The sequence below is a fragment of the Phoenix dactylifera genome, chromosome 9, assembly GCF_051530095.1.
Source record: "Phoenix dactylifera cultivar Ajwa chromosome 9, Ajwa_hap1_PhDact_Kaust_v1.1, whole genome shotgun sequence".
NCBI lineage: Eukaryota > Viridiplantae > Streptophyta > Magnoliopsida > Arecales > Arecaceae > Phoenix > Phoenix dactylifera.
Window position 1 is genome coordinate 13,375,668 of NC_143198.1, and position 18,944 is coordinate 13,394,611.

At 43.3% G+C, this 18,944-nt stretch overlaps 1 protein-coding gene across 3 annotated transcripts in view; it reads right to left on the bottom strand.

The window, feature by feature from the left end:
• The window catches only part of LOC103696246 (ARM repeat superfamily protein), a 109,019-nt gene that overhangs the window by 1,151 nt on the left and 88,924 nt on the right, over positions 1–18,944 (bottom strand). For all 3 annotated transcript variants that reach the window (XM_088704234.2, XM_088704238.2, XM_088704236.2), the window contains 4 exons: positions 2,381–2,705; positions 2,131–2,270; positions 1,778–1,899; positions 1,400–1,601 (listed from right to left, as the gene is read on the bottom strand). In XM_088704234.2, the coding sequence (XP_088560360.2) occupies positions 1,400–1,601; positions 1,778–1,899; positions 2,131–2,270; positions 2,381–2,705 (789 nt within the window). The remainder of the gene's footprint in view (positions 1–1,399; positions 1,602–1,777; positions 1,900–2,130; positions 2,271–2,380; positions 2,706–18,944) is intronic.

The following is an 18,944-nucleotide window of genomic DNA, read 5'->3' on the forward strand; positions in this document are numbered from 1 at the left end:
GTGTCCTATGACCTTTCGTTTGCATGTAACAGGTGCCCCAAAGAATTTTCCATACAGAACATGGACATCAAACTTTCAGTTCCAAGATAGCTCTAGGGGTATATTGACAGACTATAATGTAGTAACAAAAAAGGTAATGATAAATGCTAAACTTTCCAAATATATTAGAACTCATGAATTGCCAAGTCCTCATAGATCTAGCAGTTATTCTTTATTAGACAAGTAACTGTTAATTTGTTCAAGCCCTCAAATGATGGAGCTTAATTTGTCAAATTGATTTCCACACAAATTATGAAATTTCTTCAAATTTATGAAGTCAACAATATTAAGAGATTTAATTCATTTTTAATCAATAAATTAGATATTAAACAGTTACCTGATTGCATATATAATTCATTATCTCTTATGTTGTTTATATGCAAGAAACTTAAGATCATGTTAAATTATTAAATTGTGAGTTATTTGGTTGTGTCTTCAAGGGACTGAGATGGGAAATTTGGGTGTTAAAATATATTTCAAAATGTAGATCTTATTGGCTGGTCAGACAAATAACCTATGGTGGAAAATGATGTTTGATACATGACTAGTTGACAAGGAAGGAATATTTGATGGATGGCAATGACTGCACAAATGGATGGATGTAATGTTGGTGATACAAATTTTTGCCAGTAAATATTATTGGTATAGATATCACAGATATGTTATACGAAAATAATTTAGAGTGGGATGGAGGCAGATCTAAAAAAAATAGATGGTGAGGTACTTCTTGGTGCAATATGAATAATGGAATGCCTGAGGGATTATTCCTTTTATAAGATGACAATAAGACACAAGATATTGTATGGTTAGAACTTAGAAGTGTTGGCAATAAATGGCCAAACAAATGAAAAGCACATGATGGAAAATAGAATATTGAGTCCGATGCTCGATAAAACTATGGAAGCTTGTGTCAAATGGGTACAAGAAGGTGAAAGACTAGAACCAAGGACAAAGTGATGAAGAACTAGTTGAGCTGGCACAAATATGCAAGAAAGATTTGAAAAATCCCCAACTAGTTGAGGTTTATGCCGAGCAACCTTGACAGAGAAGGAGGTCAAAGTTGATATGAAAGTTGTGAAAGGAATTAGATTAGCTTTGTTCTTGATAGGAATGAAAGATGAATAAGAATTTAGAATCTCGAATCCCAATATTTAAGACTAGGATTAATGCTACAGTTATAGTTAACTTTACCATCACTTTTGGGGTATTCATAACATAAATGGTTATTACAGTTGCATTCTTGTTTGATGTTTGTTTAAGCCATGAAGGCTTACATGTCATGTAAAGAAGAGATTAAAAAAACAACCAAAAGGGATAAAATATTAACTGTGGAGATAAAGCAGGAGTGAAATGAACAAACCTTGACATAACAAGCTCACAGAATGCTGGGAACAAAACCAATAGATGGGCACGCCCAAAGTTCTCATTCTTTTCTAGAGCTTCTTTCAGGTGTGATGGTAAATGAAGAACAGATGCTGTACCGGAATGAATAACCAACCGAGCAAGCTCTTGAAGGACACAAACCATCTCTTCAATTCTCACACTTGGCAGTGGATGTTCACCTGCAACAACAATTTTCACACATTCAGAGGTTGCAAGACAAGGAGAATATTTCATAGTTCCAACAGGAACATGCTTCTTTGAGTCTATCAGACATAATAACAACAAAAAAAGAACTCTTGACCATTGATTATGGAAAACAAAAAAGTAAACTATGATCTATATCTTAATCAAGTACCTAGGTGATTTTCATCATCCAAAAACTGATTTAGTACAATTTCACATCTCCTCATAAGAATATCAATTGAGACTTTGCTAACTTCTGATCTCATTGGATGCCAACTGTCTTCAGAAGTAAAACTGAGACCACAATAACAAGCAAGTTAGCTCACATTCAATGAGCCATTGTGCTGAATTCTGCGGAAATAAATGGAAAGTCTGTGTTCGAAAATATTACCCAGAGTTTTCCACTCTGGGATCAAATCATAATATTTTCTCACTACTGACTTTAATTTTAAAGTAAATTTAACAGTGCTGTAGAACATGTATAATTTGTTAAAGACTGCCCCAATTTTCATATGATAGCTTTACCTGCATAAAGAAAAAATCATCTGTAAGCAGCTTAATGAGAATCTGCTGCAGTGCGAAGGCATAAGGCCAGCACTCTCTAGAGGTAAACAACCTGTACGGGATGCGCAACGATCAAGAGTTGTAACTAACCGTTGTAAAATCTGCAAGACCACATGCCTATTCAGGTGAGTAACTGTTTGAGACTTGAACGGTCAATCCATAAAAAATAAAAACATCTACATTAAGAAAATCTGTCTAGGGCGTAGTTCACCTCAAGAGGAGCATCTATTTTGCCTTTAAGAACCTTGTCACCCAGAACACTCAGAACAGTCAACTCAATTAACTCATCAGTCTTGAGCACTTCAGCTGAAGGAGCATCAGAAGATAGAGCACGCCCACAAGAGCCAACAAGAAATATTTCATATACATCTGCTACCTCTTTCCAGAGACGTATTCTTATAGGTCGATAGGTATTTGGGTCTTTTTTATAATCCTTAATTCCTCTGCTTGCATCATCAATAAGTACACGGTTGAAGCCCTCAACTGCAACTCTCCAAAGTGAACCCTTTGGGTTATCTCTTCTAGTACTCATGCACCTAAACATAAAGAAAAAACACTTGAGTAGATGTGCAGAAAATATGGCATCACATTATTCCTATTTTACCAGCAATACCCATTGATAAGTGAAAAATCTTGATTTAAAGTTTCTCAATACTACAAACCCAAAAAGAAGGCAGGATAAATAAAAGTACAACATACATATTTGACCATATCTTACACTTTACATGCTTATATAGTCTTAAAACACCAAATGTTCATGTTTCTTGTCTCCACACATGATGTTTACCGCTGCAAGGACTATCAAATCTGTAATATTCCCTCTCAACCCCTTGAAATATGAAGTCATGGATCTATGACAGCATGGATTAGTGTGTTTATAAAACATGCAACATATCATGAGTCACAATCTGGCTCTTAGCTTCATCAACATGCATTGGTTTTGAGAGCTTATATATGAACTACATTTCACCCTATTGACAATTAGTACAGCTCCATATACAAACTCGTAGTTAACACAATGAAATGCAACCACCCAAAATTATCTACCAAGCCAAAGTTCACTTCTGTGAATGCTTTTCTCCTTCCCACAGTCTACACCCTGATTTTGACACAAAGTTCTTAAAACTAAGTTAATGACACATTGCTTACAAGATAAACTAACAAGATACAAGAGTTGATTCATGTTTCGCATTGGTAAGAATTGTAATTACTTGTTTGTTTCATCAAATCAGATTATATTGGATTACCTTTATTCAAGAAATTTTCAATAACACAAAAGACAAGATAAAGTGATGGTTTCCGTCATTTTATGATGAAATTCCAAAATTTAGGTATAAGGCAGCCAAAGTTGCTTCAATTTGTTGAAAGAAATTTAAATAATTATTTGAATGGATAAAACCCCTTCAGTCAAGGTCCGCCGTACCGGTACCGGTCGGCGTACCGGTGGCCGGCCGGACCGGTACGGTACCGGTCCGGTCCGGTCCGTACCGGCCGGTACCGGTGGTTTCAAAAACCACAGCGCGCGGCGCTGTGGTTCTAAAAAAAAAAAAAAAAAAATCGTACGGGCCCGAACCGGCCGGTACGGGCCCGAACCGGCCGGTACGGGCCCGAACCGGCCAGTTCGGATAAAAAACCGGGAAATACCGGTTTTTTATCCGTTCCGATACCGGTCTAGGACCGGACCGGTACGTACCGGCCCGTACCAGCCGGTACGGGCCGGTACGGCATTCCATGCCTTCAGTCATTAAAAAATCTTTTTCAAATATATATGCAGTTTATTTTTTCCAAAAAAGAACAAAAAAATTATTGCTCTAAGAAAAATATGATTATTTCATATAAGATCCCAGTTTACCCATGAAAAATTCAATCTGTATTTCCATGATTTAATAAGCCAAGTTTATGAAACCCAAATTTGAACATTTCGATAGAAGATAGAAGAAAAGAAACAGCATTCTTGAACATGTCCAATGGAACATTAGTAGTAATTACTAAGAAAATGCATTGGAATATTTGGAAACTCCTTTTCTGTTTGAGGTAAAAAATGACAACCACGGCATTCATAGAAGCAAGAACTAGTAAATTATGGAGTCAATCTGTCCCCAAACTGTCAACTGCTTTCATCCAGCTCTTATTTTTAGTGCTATAACAGGCTCAAATTTATTGTCTCCTCCATTGATTCATGTTCATGCTCTTACTCCTATTTCTGTTCCACTATTCTAATGTTCTACACCCTGATGGCTTTATTTGCATGTGAGGGTGTTATACATCTAAGATGTCTCCACTCTGTGTGGTGGCACACTTAAAATGTACTTTGTTTTATCATATATATGAACATTCACTCACTGTTCGGTTTCTAATAACTTCCATGGTAGTAAAATGGACACCAAATATCATTATACCCACAGAGCGGAAAAGGGAGAAAAGAAGGGGCTGGACTATTAAGAAAAACTACATCATTTCAACAAAGTCACAGGCATTACTAAGACAACTATGATCTACTAAATTATAGTTCTAGCAATTCAAGTTACTGAAACTATTGAATAGGTGAATCACTGTTCTTGGGATCCTCCTAACAACCCTGCTTCACTGTTTCTGTTATAACTGATTACAAGTACGACCAACAACAAAGCTTGGAAAGAAGACCTTGCATAAATTATCAACCAACTTTTAGTAGTAGATGAAGACTCAGACCTCCAGCATATAGCTTGCCCCGAGCATTAATCTAATAACACCAACATGCAAAGGATCTTTTGTTTCTTTCATAACCTTGCCATTGTTTATTGAACAGTCCTCCACGGACCTACTAGACCACCAGTTGCCTACCATTTCTCCCTTTCTCAGCAAGAAGTCAGCTCCTCTCATATCTTCAAAGAATGTGTCTTGTGATATATGAAATATATGAGCTAACAATAAATAAGATCTAATGTGGTGCCTTCCAAATGATACACCTACTTTGTAGAAACCAAAGCCTCTCAAACTTATCATGCCAGAATTCCATTTGTAGCAATTGTTATACATCGAGAGATTTATAGTAATTGTTGAGGGAAATACAAGTCCCCCCAAAGCATATGAACGCATCGCCAGCACGTGATCGGAAACACCCCACCTCGGACGCCCGACCAAGCGCCCGACCTCGGACGACCGATCTGGCGACCGACCTCGGACGACCAACATGGCACCCGACCTCGGACGACCGACCTGACGCCCGACCAGACGCCCGACTTAGGAGCTCCCGACCTCACCATCCACTCGCCGTGATCACATTCTTCTGCGGCTCGACCAGAGACCATCCCCTGCCACTGCCGTCAACAATTAATGCGCACTAGCTCTGCAGACCTCCGGCTTACTCAACAATTAATGCGCATGGTCTCTGCAGACCTCCGGCTTACTCAACAATTAATGTGCATGGTCTCTGCAGACCTCCGGCTTACTCAACAATTAATGCGCATGGCTCCTGCTGTCTACGGATCTCAAGCCCTCCACGGCAAATTAGCTCGGCTGCCTCTGATCAGCCATGACAACTCCTTGGCCCCGGCCTAACCTCCTACGGCAAGACATTAATGCACACAATCCTGCATTGATTCAGCCGACATGCTCAATCATACGGTAAACTCTGCCCCGTCACATCACAGGTAATCCAATGCCCCTCTATAAAAGGAGAACCCTCCCACCTTAGAGGGGGCTGGATACTGAAACTCTGGACATATTTTCCTCCATATATCTTTTCCCCCTCTGAGTTAGGCATCGGAGGGCCGGCGCCGGAAACCCCGGCCACCGACTTTTTTGCAGGCCTTACGGAGGACGCCGCCCGCCGACGGATCGCCGCCCGTCAGTTCTCGCCAGAGCTCCACCCTCTCAGCCGACGGCCGCCCCCGGGTCCAATTTCCAGCAACAGTTGGCGCTAGAGGAAGGGCCCGAGTCGTGGCTATAAAGTTGAGAAGTAAAGGAGCCTCCAATGCTTCCCGGCATCTTCCACCAAGTCCTGGACACTCCGTCCAGAACTCGCCGCCTCTGGCCGACCCGGTTCCCCAAGTCCAGCCGGAACAGTTCAACATCCTGGTGCAGCAGGTCCAGGCTTTGGCCGCCGCCGTCCAAGGCCTGCGGCGTGAGGAAGCCTCACCTATGCTACCTCCACAGGCCCAGGTCCAACCAGTGCTTCCTCCAAATGGACCGATCCCCCAGGGCCAAAATCTTCATGGCTCCTCCAGGGCTAATAATGAAGAACGAGCGTCCCCCAGAAGAGAACTGCCAGGGAGAAGCCTGGACAGAATGCCGCAGCCTTCGGAGGCTGAGTCAGCTCCGGACCGCCACGAGCCGGAGCAGACTATTGCGACAATCCCTCAGGCTGGGGAGCTCGACAAGAAGGTCGAGAACCTAGAGCGCCAGATTGAAGCGCTTCATAGCAGGAAGGCGAGACACGAGGGTGACTTTGAGTTCACCACTAAGTCCCCCTTTTCCTGCCAGATCGAGGGCAAGCCGGTCCCACCGAGGTTCAAAATGCCCCAAGTGGAGCCCTACAACGAAACTGCCGACCCCCTCGACCACTTGGAGAGTTACCGAGCCCTCATGGCACTCCAAGGGTCCTCAGAGGCCATGCTCTGCAAGGCCTTCCCAGCTATCCTTCGGGGAACCGCTCGGCTTTGGTTATCTGGATTGAAGCCAAGCTCGGTATCTTCTTTCGAGCAGCTCGGCAGGCAGTTCGCCACCAACTTCGCTGCCAGCCGGCGCCAGCGGCGAACATCGAATTCCCTCCTGGATGTCAAGCAGAGGGAAGGAAAATCCCTTAGAGAATACCTCGACCGCTTTACCGCTGCAACCTGGAAAGTTCGCGAGCTCGACCAATCAATAGCCATGTCGGCACTAAAGACTGGGGCTCGCTCCTACAGATTCCTCTTCTCCATCGAGAAGAGCTTCTCCGTTGACTTCATCGAAATGCTGGCCCGAGCTCGGAAATATGCGAAGGTCGTGGAGGCTATCGCCTCTAGGCGGGGCGCGACCGAGCCGGCCTTAAAGAAGACAAGGAAGCACCGCGAGGAGCGCGGCCGCCCGAGAAGCCGATCTCCCCGCCGGGATAGGAACCTGCCTCGACAGCAGGGGCGGCTTCAACCAAGGTCCCCGGCTCGACCGGGGTCCTCGCCATGACCTCGAATCCACTCGGGGAGGTACGAGAACTACACTCCCATCAACGCACCTTGGACCGAGATCCTAATGAAGATCGAAGGTCGGGACTTCTTCCAGCCCCCGCCCCCGATGCGGGATGTAGGAGTCCCGCGCAACCCTAAGAAGTATTGCCGCTTCCACCGGGACCACGGCCACGACACGAAGGATTGTTTCCAGCTCCGAGACGAGATCGAGGCGCTTATCCGCCGCGGGGTACTCAATCGGTTTGTGAGGAACCGACGTGAGGAAAGGAGGCCAGTGGAAAACGCCGTGCCGCCCGAAAATCCAAATGACAACGGGCCCATCGCCGGCACCATCAATGTCATTGGAGGAGGAAGCTCGGCTGAAGAGCCAGCCGAAGAAGGGATTCCTCCAAAGCGCCCGCGCACTTCTGAAACCATCTCGTTCTCGGACGAGGACTTGGATGGGGTTGAAACCCCTCACGATGACGCTGTAGTCATCTCTATGATTGTAAATAAATTTGATGTAAAGCGCGTCTTGGTTGATAATAGAAGATCGGCAAATGTTTTCTACTACCATGCCTATCAAAAAATGGGGTTGACAGAAAACCAGCTTCGGAGAATGAACGCTCCACTAGTCGGATTTACCGGGGACTCGGTCCCGGTTGAGGGCGAGATCAGTTTTCTTGTCACAGTTGGGCTCGTCCCCCGAGAAAGCACTGTGAGGACGGACTTCCTTGTAGTCCGCCTGCCTTCAGCCTACAATGCCATTTTGGGAAGATCGGGACTTAATGCCCTCCGTGCTGTAGTCTCAACCTACCACTTGCTCGTGCGGTTCCCCACTGATCATGGGATAGGCGAAGCTCGTAGAGACCAGACGGTGGCCAAACGGTGCTACATGGCGACCTACAAAGCAAAACCACCGGCTGAAGCGTCAAGCCAACAGGAGCTACCGGCCGAGGCGCCAACTCAAGCAACGGACCGCATGATGCCCATTGAAACCTTGGACGTGCGGAACGACCTCTGGAAGAAACGGGTAGAGCCTTGTGAGCTTCTTACCCAAATCCCTTTACAAGAAAATTGTCCAGAGCTAACCGTGCAGGTCGGCTCCGGCTTGAGCTCCTGCGAAAGAGAGCGCTTGGTCGAATTCCTCCGGGCCAACATGGATGTCTTTGCCTGGTTGCCCGCCGACATGCGGGGAATCGACCCCGAGGTCATGGTTCAACGACTCCAGGTGAAACCGACCTGCAGACCCGTGAGGCAAAAGAAGCGGGGCTCCGCCCCGGAACGACAGCGAGCGGCGGCCGAGGAAGTAGACAGACTCCTCGAGGCCGGCTTCATCCGGAAGGTCTCCTATCCGGACTGGCTCGCCAACGTGGTCCTCGGGAAGAAAGCCAATGGAAGATGGCGTATGTGCATGGACTACACCGACCTGAACAAGGCTTGCCCGAAGGATAGTTTTCCTCTCCCCAGCATTGACCAGCTCGTCGACTCTATCTCGGGACATCAGCTGCTAACCTTTATGGACGCCTTCTCGGGATACAATCAAATCCGAATGGCGCCTGAAGATGAGACGGCTTTCATCACCGACAAAGGCACTTATTGTTACAGAGTGATGCCATTCGGGTTGAAGAATGCAGGAGCTACATACCAAAGGCTGGTCAGCCAAATCTTCAAAGATCAGATAGGCCGAAACATGGAGGTCTACGTGGATGACATGCTGGTGAAAAGCCGAGCAGCAGAGCACCATGTGGCTGACCTTAATGAAACATTCTCCAAGCTCAGGAAGTACCAAATGAAGCTCAATCCTGCAAAGTGCACGTTCGGAGTCACCTCGGGCAAATTCCTGGGCTTCGTAGTAACCCAGCGCGGAGTCGAAGCTAACCCCGAGAAGATCCGAGCGCTGCAAGAGATGGTACCTCCAAAGACGGTCAAAAAGGTGCAGAGGCTTACCGGGCGGGTCGCAGCCTTGGGGAGGTTTGTCTCCAGGTCGGCCGAGCGCTGCCTCCCATTCTTCAAGATCCTTAAACGACCAAAGAACTTCCTATGATCGAAGGAATGCCAGCAAGCTTTTGAAGAGCTTAGGTGCCTTCTCGCCTTCCCTACGCTACTCACCAAGCCTCAGCAAGGCGAAGTTCTTTATTTGTACCTGGCCGTCTCCCCGGTTGCAGTAAGCTCAGTCTTGGTCCGGGAAGAGGACAAGCTTCAGAGGCCTATCTATTATACCAGCCGGATCCTCAGAGATGCTGAGACCCGATATTCTAAATTGGAGACGCCGAGCCCGACGCTCCCCCGGAACCCGAGCTCGCACGCTCGGTAACTGGAGCTCTCCCCTGGAAAGACCCCGAAGCTCCGGCCTCCGAGTCCCTTGCCTCGGCAGGGGCAGAAGTAGCAGCCAACTTAGCCTTCTTTCGGGTCTTGGGGAGAGCCCCGCCGGCCTCGGCCGCCCTCCTCTTCAGTCGGACGAAGAGAGATGTATTGCTGGTCGGCATGTGGGGGATATCTGAAACAAGAAATGAAGAAAAATTCTAAGAGAAAGAAACGATTAAGACAGAAGACAGGACAACGTGACCGCTCTTACCCTCAGGAGGCGCCAAGCTCAAGCCAACGTTTACCAAGGCCTCCTCGCTTATGAGGTCGGTCAGGTTGATGCCCCTCCTGAGACCGCGCAGAGCATTGAAGACTCTCTGCTCGTCCACTGAGAGCTCGGAGAGCCTATTGAGGGCTTTCAGCCTAGGACGCCCCCACCTCGGGTCAAATCCCCACGACGCCTCGAACGCAAGAAAGAAAAATTTTCCCTTCCACTCGTGGATCGAGGATGGGGCACCTCGGAAGAGTGACATACCTCTCCGAAAGGCGAAGTATAGTCACTCTCCATCCGCCGAGTTCGTCTTCAACAAGAAACACAGGCGGAAGACGCTCATCAAAATCGGGATCCCATGCGCAAGGCAAAGGGACAAAAACCCAATAATAGTCCTCCACGAGTTCGGAGCGAGCTATGCTGGGACGAGTTGGTACTCCACCAGCAAGTCGTCTACGAACTCGTGGAGGAGGGACCGCAGGCCGGCCCAGAGTGTCAACATGCACTCCGATCTGACCTGGAGGTGGTCGCGTCACCCTATCCTCCGGCCCCGCAGGTTCGAGATGAAACCCGGGCCGAAAAAAGAATCGGGTACGGACCAGCTCCAGTTCCTCTCCCGACAAGTTGGACCCGACTTCGTTCGGACCAGAACTCATTTTAGAAAGAAGAAAAAGAAGAGAAAAAGGGAAGAAAAAGACGAAGAAGAAACAAAGAAGAGGAAAGAGAACCCCTAACCAATATGGGGAGGTGACCTACGAGGGGGATCGCCGGGAATTGCTCTGGGGCACCGCCGGGGAGGCTTTGACACAGCTGAGAAAGAACGGGAGAATAGAAATGGCGGAAGAGAGAGAAGCAGCCAAGCGAGACCTTTTTAGGGCCAGATTGAGGGGTTTATATAAACCCTTTCGACGGCCCAGATCGGCAGGGCTAGAACCCGCCTCCTATCCGGATTGTGCCACGTGTCGGCCCCGAAAGCCGAAGCAACGCATTTATTCTGGACGGGTGCCTCGAATACGGAATCGAGGCGCTGTCCCGTCGGATCTCGGAGCCACATCATGAGCCCACTACACGAAACGGCCTCGAAGGACGAAAGAGCGTCGCCCCCTCTCCCCTCATTAAAAGCACCCCGAAGCGCGCGGAGCGCCGGCATTATTTAAGTCTCCCTAGCCCCCACCACTGCAATAAAAGCAACTACTTCCCACGTCCGAGCTCGCGAGCAGCTCGAACTCGGAAGTCGGGGGTAGTGTTGAGGAAAATACAAGTCCCCCCAAAACACGTGAACGCGTCGCCAGCACGTGATCGGAAGCACCCCACCTCGGACACCCGACCAAGCGCCCGACCTCGGACGACCGACCTCAGACGACCAACATGGCACCCGACCTCGGACGACCGACCTGATGCCCGACCAGGCGCCCGACTTAGGAGCTCTCGACCTCGAAACGCCCGATCTGGGAGCTCCCGACATCAGAAGCTTGACCTCGCCATCCACTCGCCGCGATCACATCCTTCTGCGGCTCGACCAGAAACCATCCCCTGCCACTGCTGTCAACAATTAATGCGCATTAGCTCTGCAGACCTCCGGCTTACTCAACAATTAATGCGCATGATCTCTGCAGACCTCCGGCTTACTCAACAATTAATGCGCATGGCTTCTGCTGTCTACGGATCTCAAGCCCTCCACGGCAAATTAGCTCGGCTGCCTCTGATCAGCCGTGACAACTCCTTGGCCCCGGCCTAACCTCCTACGGGAAGACATTAATGCACACGATCCTGCATTGATTCAGCCGACATGCTCAATCATACGGTAAACTCCGCCCCGTCACATCACAGGTAATCCAATGCCCCTCTATAAAAGGAGAACCTCCCACCTTAGAGGGGGCTGGACACTGAAACTCTGGACATATTTTCCTCCATATATCTTTGCCCCCTCTGACTTAGGCATCGGAGGGCCGGCGCCGGAAACCCCGGCCACCGGGATTTTTGCAGGCCCTATGGAGGACGCCGCCCGCCGACGGATCGCCGCCCGCCAGTTCTCGCCGGAGCTCCACCCTCTCAGCCGACGGCCGCCCCTGGGTCCAATTTCCAGCAACAGTGATGTTAGGAGATATTTTCATGCTTTCATCTAACAAGGCCCATGGCCTTCCCAGCAGCACAAGAAAAATGTCTGTGATGTCTCCCAACCAACCAGTGTGTTGACCAACTAGCAATCAAAAAACCGAATGCGAGAAGTGCATTATGACAAACTCACCATAAAAAAAGCTTGACCAAAGGAAAAATTTTTGCTTCTAAAATCCCATAAAAAACAAGCCTTAGAAGCAAGAATAGTGGAACCACCCCAAACTGCCTGGTTTGAGGTGTGTCGAGCCATACCAGCAGCCAGAGTCTGCCGAACCGGGCCGAACCGCTCGGTTCAAGCTGTACCGAGCCAACCCGGTGCGAAACCAGGTCGGTTCGGCAATCCTATTCGGTTCCGGTCGGAACCGCTACTTTACCGGCTAAAATCGGTCGAAACCAACCGGAACCAGACGGTTCGGTGCCGACTCAGTGCGAATCGGCCGGTTAGCACCGAGTTAACTCGGTTTTGAACCAGGTTGGGTATGGCATTATTGCCACTGCCACCTGATGCCTTTTAAAGGCATCAAGTGGGGTTGGGAAGGCCTACGCAATTTGAAAACAGCTCCGCTGTTTCTTCCCAACAAATCCACAAACACCGATTCAGGCTCTCAAAAGGAAGATCTAAGGCTAAATAAGGTGTGTTTCCTCTCCCCAATCTTCTTCCCTCCTTTTTTGAAGGGGCTTGAAAAAATAGTTCAAAAATTGCAAAATAACGAGAGATCATGCCAAAATTTTCAATTTAGGCTTGATCATGCCAAAAGGCACTTGCAGCCCTAATGAAGAGTGTGAAGGGGCCAATACACCCAATTTCAGAGACCATAAGCAGCAGCGATGAGAGTTTTGGTGATCATGGATCCACCGACCAGAGAGAAAGTAGAGAACATGTGACCATTGTTTATGAGACAACTGCAAGGTGGTTCCATTTATCGGTGAGCTCTAGTTTACGCATACTACACAGGATAGGAATCACAGTACATGATACGATTGCGTATAGGAGATAAACTCTTTGAGGTCATTCAGAAGGACACGATGCAATTGCAAATGACCTCACACACGGAGTATGATCTATAGATGTAGCAAGTCCAAGTCATATACTGGATCCTATTACTCACAGCCACAAGCAGCCTATGACCCACACAGATACGGATATCAATATGGTGCGTCTGAGGTGATGACCCAAAGATTGATTTAAAGATTGATTTTGATGATCACAAAACCTTGAAGTATAATTACTAATATTTGTATTGCAAGAAGAAAGATAATTTGTTTTGCAAGGAACATAGCAAGTTGGAAAAATACAAGGCCTCAAAAGCTCTCAAAAAGTTGAAAGAAAGTTATACTTCATTGGCCCAAGTTTCAAGTTCAAAGGATTCAAGTTGGAGGAGCAAATTCAAAGAAAGATTCAAAAGAATAGTCCTCGAGTCGACTCCTGGAAGTTCAGAGTCGACTCTGGCACTCTGGAGTTTCAAGGAACAGTGCTCAAGTCGACTCCAAGACTCTGCGAGTCGACTCCGACTGAGAACAGATAAAAAGACAGAGAGTTGATTTTCAGCGCTATAGTGCTCGAGTCGACTCCTACTTCAGCGCTACAGTGCTCGAGTCGACTCCAAGCTACAGTGCCGGCAGACTCTTATTCACGAGTCGACTCCTACTTCAGCCGAGTCGACTCGAGCACGCTGGGAGGCATAACGGCTAGTTTTTTCTCAACTCCAACAGCTCTATTTTTGTCTCTAACGGCTAGATCTTTGTTCCCACGCCATCCAAAGCTATAAAATCAAGGAAAGAGCTAGGAAAGAAGTTAAGAAAGTGGGAGAAAAGGGAAGAGATTTCAAAGAGATTTCAAGAGAAACCTCCCAAAAGCACAAAAGGGCCATTCAAAGCAAAAGAGAGAAAAGAAGAGCATCCGAGTGAATCCCAAAGCTTCATCTCTAACTGTGTGCTGCCTCAGTGATCCTCTACCTCGTGCGAAATCAGAAGAGGGTCGTAAAGAAGAAGCCGAGTTTCCTCATCTACAAAACTTGTTTGAGGGCTTATCTTTACTCTATTTGTTTACATTGTTATATCTGCTTGTTTAATAAGCTTTGATTTATTTTAAACTCTTGTTCTAATATCTTATAACTTGATTTAATCAAGGGATTGAATCAAGGGGTTAAGGTTTGTTGGTGAGCCAAAGGGAAAACCAACGGTGTAAGGTTGTGGTTGGTGAACCGGAAAAAACCAACTGGGTTGGATTGTGAGCCCGTGAAAACAATCGGATTTGTTCTAGTCGGTGAGCCTATGAAAACCGACCGAGTTCATTGTGATCTCGTGAAAACAACAAGTTAGGTTGTGAGCTTGTAAAACAACCGGCTATAATCTGAGGGATTATAGTAAAATTTTCAAGAGGTCTTGGAGAGTGGATGTAGGTGCTGGGGTGCACCGAACCACTATACATCTTTATGTTTGTGATGCTTTATCTCTTGTGTTACATGCCTTACATTCATACTTGATTGTGTAATATCTATAGTTTTGTTTCCTATTGATTTATAAGTGATTGTTTAGAACTTGCTTAGCTTTCACTCCATTCATAGATTAAAATTGATCATACAACTACAAGTTAATTTCAGATCAATTGCACCCTAAAGCCATAGTACAATTGCTCTAGCTTAATTTTCCACTGCTTTACTTGTAATTACCTAGAGCTTAAGTAGCATCTTATCATCCAGCTGCATTCAATTCAAAGTTAAAATTAGGGAACATAATTTTTAGAAAACCCAATTCACCCCCCCTCTTGGGTTGTCATCTTGGGCAATAAGTGGTATCAGAGCAGGTGCTCTAAGGTTAATTGTTGATATCACGATCAAGAGCCAAAGATCATGACAACTCAAATAGATAGTTTTCTACGAGAGGAAGAATTAATTGATAGACCTCCACTATTTAATGGCATAAACTACACACATTGGAAAGCACGCATGTGTATTTTCATTCAATCACAAAACTATGATTTATGGAATATCATAATAAATGACCTTCACACACACTCTCAAGCTGTCAATAAAAAAGACTTAGCACAATTGAATGCTAATGCTATGAACATACTATATTGTGCTATCCATGAAACTATATTTAATAAGATTTCTGCATGCTTATCTGCTAAAGAAATTTGGGATACTTTAAAAAATATTTATGATAAATCTCAGATTAGCTCACGTGCTTCAATTACATACTAACAGTGAGACTGCAGAAAAAGATGTTGAATCTCCCACATCAGCCGAGTCGACTCCCAGTTTGTCCGAGTCGACTCCTAGAGGAAAACAGTCTGAAAGGCAGAAACTCAGTTTTGGAGATCCTATTTCAGAGTCGACCCCCAAGTTAGCCGAGTCGACTCCAACAAGGCCCAGTCGACTCTGAGGCAGATCAGTTCAAAAGACAGAGAATCGTTTTTTAGGCCTCTGAGAACGAGACGTCTCCCGAAGATCTCGAGTCGCCTCTCAAGTCAGTCGAGTCGACTCCAAGTAAACCCGAGTCGACTCGAGGAAGAAAAAACAACAAATAAAGAATTCGGTGATGAAAACAAGGATCCATTCCCAAACACCGAAAGATTCAAAAGCTTCCTAAAGACAAAGAAGAAGAGGAAGCAAGAAGAAAGAAAGAAAGGGATAGAAAGCAAGAAAGCTTTGACCAAGGAAGAGTCAAGCAAGAAAATGAAAGTTAGGAGCAACAATGATGATATTAGCTCCAAAGAACTACAAGAGGTAACTAACTTGTGCTTTATGGCACAAGAAGATAAGGTAAAATCTGAATCTACTTTTACATCAAATGATTTTCAAGAAGAATTCTCTTATAATGAATTATTAAATGCTTTTCATGATTTGTATGGTGAATGTAGAAAATTAGCTATGAAGAATAAAAATCTTAAGAAACTAAATCTGAAAATTTCAAAAGAAAGAAATTTTATTGCTGAAATACAAGACAAACTAAATTCTGAAAATGAAAGCTTAAGGTTAAATTCAGAACAATTGATTCAGAAAAATCAGAATTTAATTGAAAAAAATTAAAACTTAAGTGAAGAAATTAACCAATTAAAATCTTTTATTAACAAATTCACTGTAAGTTCAGAAAGATTAAAAATAATGTTTGAAAGCCAACATGCTGTTTTTGAAAAATCAAAATTTGGCTTGACTCCTTCGCTTAGCAATGAATCCCTAAAGAAAAACGTTATAAATTCGTCAAACAAATCATAAAAAAGAATAACGTATTTCAAAAATCAAAAGAATGGGCATAACAACTTACCTATAGTTCTAGTACAATTAAATCAAATGGTAAAGTTATTACTATTAAACAGATTTGGATTCCAAAAGGAACCATATGTCCTAACTCTCAAGGACCCAAGCAAGCTTGGGTACCCAAAATGAAAATATGAGGATGTAGATGTAGGTGTGCCAAGATACCCATAGAACAAATAGAACTTTCATACAAATGGGTGTTCTAGACACATGTTAAAGAATGGAACTTAAAATCTAATCAAGAAAAGCAATTAAAATAGAAGAAATAAATTCAAATTCCTCCATCTTTCTATGTTATACTTTACTTATTGATGGATACTTTGTTAATGATTAATCAATTTTCTTAAAATATCTTTTTGAATATCTTTTTGAGTCCTCTATATGCTTGATTGAGAGTTTTTATCCATGACATTATCTTTTATTGATCTTAGGCATAAGAATGTGTACTTGGTATATTTTTATGCATTATGAATACCAAGAGTAAAGAAACCACTTTTGGCATATAAAATCAACTCATGCTAGTATGTACTTAATCTCAAAAGACCTTGTCATTGGCTTACTTAGATTATCTTCTGAAAGGTCAAAGTTTGCTATGCATGTTAACTAAGAAAACAAACAAGAATCAATTTCTAAATCTAAAGATATTGTTTCCATCACTAAGTTTTTCAAAAAGCTTATATTGGATTTGTTCTTGGCAAATAAAATTGAAGTATTTTCTGTATTTGCTAAATCTTGTAAAAGTGTTTCAAATGAAAAAGATTTCCAAACTGTGAAGATAAAGAGTATCATGGCATAGTGTTGAAAACCAAAATCCTGATAAGGTTTATACAGAAAATAATATTGAATACAATTATTTCAGCACCAAGGACACCATAAGTAAAATAGGGTTAATAGAATCCTTGAAGAAATGAAAAAGACAATGTTTTATGATAGTCATCTACTTAAATGATTTTTGTTAAGAGCTATCATCACTGCTTGTCATACATATGGTGTCTATTAGATCTATGTTTGATGAAAACTCCTTTTGATCTTCTGAAAAATAGAAAATGAACTATTGTATATCTTTCATATTTTTCAGTCGTACATGTTATGCTTGATATGTTCTTATGAAAATAATACCAAATCTGATAAAGATATTTCTATCCTTGGATATCATTCATCAAGCACTGCATATAGAATATTCAATGAAAAGATTCTAGTTGTAGAAATATCAATTCATTTTATTCTTTATGAGACTAATGATCTTTCATCAAGTCACCAAAATCAGATTATATATGTATATGGTTAATCTTTTTGCTTACATATAACAATTTGAAACTAAAACACCTTAAGAAGAATGAATAAGATTATAATTGGTCAAATTAAACTAAATCATTTTTGAAAGATTTCATTAAAGAAGATCTATGTAAAATAACCACCTTATTTGTAAATACTCATTACAAATATAATAAAGCAATATGTGATTTGGAACAAGCACCAAAAGCATGATATAAAAGCTTGAGTAACTTTTTTGATAGAAAGTAATAGTGATAAATCTATGCATCAAAAAAGAAGAATTTGTGATATCTTATTTGCTCAAAGTATACATTGATGACATCATTTTTGGTTCTACTAATGAAGATTTATATGAAGATTTTACTAAGCTCATGCAAGGTGAGTTTGAAATATGTATGATGAATGAATTAACATTTTCTCTCGAACTCCAAATTAAGACAAACAAGAAAGGGGATCTTCATTGACCAAAGTTAGTCCACAAGAAAACTCCTATAGAAGATTGGCATGCAGAAGGTATGTCTATGACCCCATCTTGTAGAATTTGAAAAGGATGAGCAAGGTAGATCTATTGTTTTAAAGCTGTATTGAAGCATGATAGAATAATTATTTTATCATACAGCTAGTAGACCAGATTGTATGCTTATTATGTGCCCTTGTGCAAGACTTCAATCTAACTCTAATGAATCATATTTTATTGATAACAAATGAATCATAATCTGAATTTTAATAGAAACAACTGTTTAAGATAATTTGATTAAAACTTAGCTAGCATGACTTTTTGATAATTATCTTAAGCAAATAGAATCTAAGCTAAATTGATTCTGAAAACAAGAAATTGATTTGACCTTGGTGAATATTCCTATTGCCTCACATGCTTGTCCTTGAACCATCTTGGTTAATGAAACTATCTCTTTAGTTCAAGTGACATGTGCTTGCTTATATTTAGGCAATCTCTTCAGTAAAATGACTCAACATTCAATTATTGTCATATCTTATGTTGAGTCATCTAGTTAAGAAATATGTTGTATGAATGTTTTGTATCTTGAAGAAACTAATGACTTTCCTTCAAGAAAGAAAAAGATTTTGTTAATAATGCACGATCCTTAAGCAAGAAAATGAGAGATTTCAACTTGAAGGACACCTTCACATAAGATACAATAAACATTCACATGCAAACAAGAAAGGGGACCTTCTTCAGCCAAAAGTTTACACATAAGAAATCTAGTATGTATTTGACTTGAAGAATGCAGAATGAATCGATAGTTTTAGATACCTCTCATAAATTAGCTGAGCAAAGTCAATAACTTAAATCTTATTATGGCATGATTAAAGTCTTTAATTATTAATTTCTTGATATTATGTCTATATATGTATTGATTGACTTATGCTTTTAGAAATTGTTTCATGGTTTGCCCAAAC